This window comes from Ochlerotatus camptorhynchus, unplaced genomic scaffold (assembly GCF_037179485.1).
Source record: "Ochlerotatus camptorhynchus isolate MF236.1 unplaced genomic scaffold, CSIRO-AGI_Acam_v1.1 ptg000603l, whole genome shotgun sequence".
Taxonomy (NCBI): Eukaryota; Metazoa; Arthropoda; class Insecta; order Diptera; family Culicidae; genus Ochlerotatus; species Ochlerotatus camptorhynchus.
In genome coordinates this window covers 121,807-128,788 of record NW_027041083.1, presented here as the reverse complement: position 1 = coordinate 128,788, position 6,982 = coordinate 121,807, and the positions used below count along the sequence as shown (strand labels likewise).

The 6,982-nt window shown below is 40.3% G+C and overlaps 1 protein-coding gene across 1 annotated transcript; it reads right to left on the bottom strand.

Annotated features, from left to right (window-relative positions):
- Positions 1–4,066: 4,066 nt before the first annotated feature.
- LOC135714056 (uncharacterized) lies at positions 4,067–5,416 on the bottom strand. The gene is given in 2 exon segments (XM_065237325.1): positions 4,067–4,561; positions 4,805–5,416. Coding segments are annotated over 2 exon segments (1,095 nt in total). The 5' UTR covers positions 5,405–5,416.
- Between the last annotated feature and the right edge of the window lie 1,566 nt (positions 5,417–6,982).

Here is a 6,982-nt window from a genome sequence, read left to right as displayed (position 1 = left end):
TTTTTGCTATCTTGAACTTTTGAAAAGGAGGTACACGATGGTACGCTGATCTTTTGTTTTTGTTTTGAATATTAATAATATAATTAATTACCTAAAAATAAAAAAATACAAAACGAAATCATACATTAATTAAATGAAAAGGCGAGGGAGGGGGGTTTATAGAGCGTTGCGTAATAAATAGAGGGGGGTCATTTTCAGTGTACCGTTTTGTTCCAAAGGGGGGGGGGGGTCAAACATATTGATTTTTAGCGAAACGGAATTAATGAAACCGCTCGGGACACCGCCCAACTATAATAATCAAAGCTCACAGCTCAAGTGCAGAAAACGGTTCCGCACCGAAAAGGTCGAAACTGCACAGTAGGATGAACGGGTGATGGCGATGGATTACAAGGTTCCAGTTAATATTCCCAGCTGTATTTGGATGGGAATTTGATCCGCAATATTCTCGCACAGAAATACATCACCCGGTGGGTGTCTTACTTCACCATTAGCTCTTTCTTATCCGAACCCTTGACCAGCAGCAGAGACGAGTAAAACTTGGGCCGAGTGGAAAAAACGACCTGAATTCCTTTTTCACCTGCTTGTCGTAGGGGGTTTCATTGGTAAGGCTTTTCCGGGGCTAGAATCAGCAGTTCGAACGAAATCAACAGTTGCTTCGCGCCTGTTCGGTAACTTCCATGCTACAACACACAGAGACCCGGGCTCTTATCCGTCGAATTCGATCGGTTTGAGTCCGGGAAATGGATGTGCGTTGCCGTCTCCGCCGTGATGCACTTGATGTTTTTTGCTCGGTTTTTTGCCCCCAAGACCGATTATAGACGAATGGTCCGTCATCTTTTTTTAGTTTTCGCACCGATTTTTTACCGGCATGGTCAGCTGACATACCTGGTGTTTGTTGTGGAGAGTGTTGTAAACTGACAGTGAGTATGGCAGAGTGCTTCGCGGTCGATCTGAAAACTTCGAGAAACTGCACGGCTTGCTTGACAATTTGTGTGCATGTAGAAGGGATAAGTTGGGAATAGAAAGAATAGATAGGATGGATTGAAATTTTGTGCACGTTGAAAATTATATGAGCGGTTTGGGTAAAAATGGGATAATCCTGAAGTGTCGTTCCCCCTGATTCAAATGCTAAAATAATTTCAAACTATGTTTGTTTATTTTAATCATGAAAAGCATGTTTAAAATAAATATATTAATTTTTGATCGCATATAGTTTTCAAATAAATCAAAAATATTCACGTTTATTTTCATCACGAATATTTTTAAAATAAACGTAACATTATTTTTGTTTTAAACATTATTATCAATGGATTCAAACATAGAATACGTTTGAAATCAACCTAGTTTATGTTTGTGGCCAGAACAAACTGAGTTTACGTTTAAATTTGCCTCAAATATTTTTGTTTCGACGGTAAATTTTCTCCCCTAAAATTAGGAAAATTTACGAAAATCCAGAGAATCCAATCTTTACTTTTCTCATATTCAGAAAAAATTTCCTGAAAAAACCTGGAAAACATGAGGGAAATTAACTCAAAACTGAGTTCCTGCACTTTCTGCGATTTATGAGTGAACTAAACTCAAACTTGGGTCGTTCCCATTTGCCGTGTAGTGCAGACTCAGGACAAAACAAACTTTGCATATATCTCGGCATATATAAGGGCATCTTTAGCGGTGGTCCAATTGACTGGATTGGTCTAAATTTTTGAAACAGATCCAAAGCTATCCCTAGCAGCGGTGTTCTAAATTTTATTTTATGCTAGTTTCAAAATATATTTTTTGAAACCCGTATAATTCTCGGTCTAATTTCGACTGATTTTGGACCAAGCCAACCACCGTTCCAAACCAGTTTGACAGCTGTATGAAGTGACGATAGGCACTCTTTGTTTTGTTTTGCTCTCGGTGTTGTGTTCCTGAAAAAATTAGGGAGCTTTGAAAATATCCAGAGTGCAGATTCCGGCTACGAAAACGATCCTAATCGTGGTAAAAACCCAAATACACGCAATCTCGTCCCAGCAGCGGTTTTGCGGTTTATTTTTTCGCGTTCGCGTGTGATATTTTTATATAATTTTGGAAGTGGATTTTGCACAGGAAGGAACCGGGAATCGATCGATTGTTTTAATTCATTTTTATCTTTACAGAAATTAGTCAAACTTCACAGCGCGGTAAAAATTGGACCTGTGAGGAAGATGAGCAACTGTGCAGGTCATGGTTGCTTATCTCAAAGGATCCAATTAAAGGAACGGACCAGCATCGATCTGAATTCTGGAAATCCATAAAAGTAAATGCAGATTCAATAATGCCATCTTTCTGTGCTCGGCCCCCGGATGGATTGAGGCAGCGGTTCAGTACAATTAGCCACCAGGTTTCAAAATATGCTGGTTGTGTTAACTTTGTACTGAGACTTAACGCTAGTGGGACCTCAACATCTGATAGAGCACAAAAAGCACGAGACATGTTCATGAAGGAAACAAACAGCAAGAGCTTCCGGATCGAATCGTGCTATGACATACTTAAAGATGAACCGAAATTCAAAAATCTCGAGGATACTCGCCAACTTTTAAAAAGAAAGCATCCGCTCAAGGACACCTCCAAGAACAGTGAGTATATTCCTTAAATAGACTCTTCATTTTTATTCATATCTCGATTACTTTTTCGAAGAGACGTATCTTCTTTTGCAAACGATGCATTTGATCGCCGGTTTGGCGTAATTGGTAGCTCGCCCAAGCATACTAACATTACTAACAGGTAGGGGCAAATTTCCTGATTTTCTGATGGTAGTGTTAGCATGTGTTGGTGTGCTACCAGTTACACTAAATCGACGATCAAATGCAATGTTTACAAAAGCAGATATATCCCAACACTGAAACTCCCTTATCTTGCGGATCACGTGACTCTGTCATTATAGTGTGGGACTGGGAGAGTCAATAACATGGTGTAGAAAAATACAAAACAATCATGAATATAAGGGCTAAACATATGCGTCTGTATTCCTTGATATTCTTCTTCAACACTTCTAGGGCTTTCCTGTTCCAGAATTCCGGGAAACCCAAGAATTACAAATTACCGTCCTAACATTTATTTATAAACGATTTCAATTAAATTTTAGGCGAAATGAGCAATGAGTCACCTGCTGATGAAATGGATGTTCCTGGACCATCCACTGCTCATACGGGTATCCCTAGCCCAAGGCCAATTGGACAAAAAAGAGCTAAAATGCAGAACCAGAAGGAAGTTCCATGGGGAGATGTTCTAATAGAAATGCGAAAGAAGAATGAACTTCTTGAGAAACATACGAAAGCCGTCCACAGGGCAACCGACGTCCGGATTATGACAGCATCACTTGACGGATTAGACTACCACCCCTATTCTGTATTTCGTTTCGAACGAAATTCTCATACAAAAAAATATTTTTTTGTATGAGAATTTCGTTCGAAACGAAATACAGAATAGGGGTGTACGTGTCGCAGCAGCTGCTAATACTACAAAAAGAGCAGTTGTTGTTGTCCATGACCAATTTGGAAACAACAATTGAAGAAGAAAGCAATGGGATTATTGAGGAGACAATGTCGTCTCCTTATCGTATCCAGGAAGAGGATCAACTAGAAGTAATGAATTAATCAGTGAGGAAAAGTATCATTAATTTTATTTGTTACATATTTATTACCTTTATTCTCAAACTAAAATCTGTGGAACACACACACACACACACACACACACACACACACACACACACACACACACACACACACACACACACACACACACACACACACACACACACACACACACACACACACACACACACACACACACACACACACACACACACACACACACACACACACACACACAGACACACACACACACAGACACACACACACACACACACACACACACACACACACACACACACACACACACACACACACACACACACACACACACACACACACACACACACACACACACACAGACACACACAGACACACACACATGCACACATGCACACACACAAGCGCGCACGCTCGCACATATATACATATACCCATTATTATTATTATTATTATTATTCAACATTATCACCCCGCGTCATCCATAGATGATCTATTAAATCGTTTCTCATTTCGTAGTGAATTAACGCATTTCGTATACCCATACGATCCTCGCATGCTTCCGAAAAGGTTCTTTCGCTTTGGATTCGGCTGAAACCAGCATTTTCCTGAAGCGATTCTTGGGTGTCTAAATTTTCGAAGTCGTTCTGCAGTTCAGCATGACTGCTTCTGGCGCGAATTCGCATGTTATGCAGTATTATGCATGTCGTAATCACATTACTCATGCTTTCCGCATCTCACAGCCGGCATGGATTCACCAAAATTCACCAGCGTTCCACGTCTTTTCGCAAACTTTCCTGAACCTTGGCATAGTGCTTCTCTTTAGAAGTTTGCGGTTGTGAAATGGTTTTCATGAATACCGTCCAGTCCGGGTAAATACCATCGGCTAGAAGATATCCCATAACATATTCCTTCCCAGCCAAGCTCCATTGTCCTCCAAGAATGTTATGCTAAAACAAAATAGAGAAAACGATTATGTATTTAGAAAGTCATTCCCCTGATGAAGAGTGAAATCTGCGTGGCGTGGGAGGTGAGGTGACGGACTTGATAGTGAAGTGAAAATTATCACCTCGGGTGAGATGAGTCTCCGTGCATATCAAAGGATAGTCACCTCAAGCGAGGTGACAATTTTCATCTCACTAATGACAACGAGTCACCTCACTTCACTAGCGGCGTAGAATAAGGAGATTTACCTGTACAATGTCGTTGATAAGCGGCGAACGATCAAGAATGTTGATGTCATTGCAACTTCCAGGGCACCCAAAAAAACAATGCCACACATAAGTGTCCTGTGAAGCACAAACCTCTAGCACGATGGTGGGTTTGCCTTCTTTTCCTTTATATTGACCATGTAATGCAACTGGACAGTTTTTCCATGCCCAGTGCATACAATCAATTGATGCTATCATTCCTGGAAACCCACGCTTGGAATTTTCCTCCAGTAACTTGTTTACTTCTTGGGTAGTTGGCGGTCGAAGGTATTCTGGCCCGTAAACTTCTATAACTCCGGTACAAAATTTTCTCAGTGTGAAAAGAGCTGTTGATTCACCGATACGTACGTTTTCGTCCAGGGATCCTGCAGATGCCCCGTATGCTAGCATCCGCAGTGCAGCTGTGTATTTCTGCAATGGACTCAAACCTAACTTTCCAGCAGCATCGCATCTCAATTTAAAAAAATCGTCATGTGCCTCAAGGTCGGACATGATGCGCAAGAACATTGTTTTCGGCATGCGGAACCGACGGAGGAAATGTTTCTCGTTATATGTAGAGTTATTGTTGAAATAATCATCCATTAAACGTTGATGACCTTCTCGAAAATTTGTTAATATTGGGGCTTCTACCCGGTTGCGAACCACGTGCCCCAGATAGCTGTTCTGCAATTGAAAACAGGCGACATAGTAAAGAGTTTAATTTTCGTAAGGCAAGGAATGCCTTAGGCACCCCCGACACTCTATTCCAAGCACGCGGTAAACAATAAAATACAACGCTCATTTATATTACCAGTATTCACATCATAAAGCATCTTTTGAATTGATTTTTGATAATGTTCCTTTAGAAAAACCCCGTGCTTGCAATAGGGTATCGAGGGGTTGAAGCCGTTCCCTGCCTTATTATGCCAAAACACTTTGGGTGGAAAAGCGTTAATTTGTTGATTACAATCAAATTAAATACATAGATACCTGTTGCCATCAAACCGATAATAACTTCATCGTCGTCATCATCGAATAGCGCGGCTGACATGTTGATCGCATCATCAATTAATTCGTCGAAATCCATTGTATAATGTTAAATGTGTTCTTTCAGTACCTAAGGAGAGTCAATTTACAATCTATGATTATTCCCTCTTTTAATTGCTGCTCGTTCTTCCACAATATTCACGTTCTTCGATGGTAATTAAAAGCCTCGGAAGAACTGCTCATGTTTGAAAGATGGAAAAAATCTGCTGCAGCGATATCAGCCAGAGCTCTTTCCGTATTATTTGAAGAAGGACATATTTTCGCAATTACAATTCTATGTGAAAGAAGGAGCAGCAATGAATTGAAGGAGTAATCTTTTTTTGTAAATTAACTTTTAATTTCAAAAATCTTTGGTTCGTAACTATCATGCCAAGTGTCCGTTATGCAAAACGTTGTTATGCCAAATGTATCAGACCCTACTAGCCAGATAATTATTTTTGATTTTCGTCATCGTAAACCTAGCAAAATGGAAGTCGAACGAAACGAATTAGGATAAGAGGGGCATAGTGAGCATCCTGTACTTTTACTTTGGGTTTCTAGTTGTTTGAAAATTATTGGAAGTAGGTTCAATATTGTAATACTACTACCAATAAATTTGTTTCGAACAACTAGAAACCCAAAGCCAATGTATAGAATGCTCACTATGCCCCTCCTTCCCCTAAGTGTGAACTGCTTGTATGATAGGTATGATCGTCAACGGGCTTCGAACTTCCAAGGACTTCGATGGCATCAAAAGATTTGGATTTTTTCTCTCAAATCCAGCAGCAATCATGTAACATATTGGCGTTGACAGCACCGTCGAAAAATTTGCTTTTTCAGCAAATATAGACAGTTTCTTATGGGAATTTTCGGTGGAGTGAAAGGATAGTACAAAGTCCGCCATGTTTCACGCACAGTCTGACGTTTGCTTATGGATTTTCTCACAGGAGTAAAGAGCTACAGAGTCGCCGTCAACGCCAATTCGATTTTGTATTCAGTTGACAAGCAGTCGTCCATATAAAGATTCACTTATTTGTATGTATACCCCGTAGACACTCGCCACCCACCTTCCTCCTCTCGCCCCCTTAAGGTGGCTACGTGGTTTATTGACAGCCCGAACATTAGAAAACATTATGATTTAGTTGTATTTAAGCA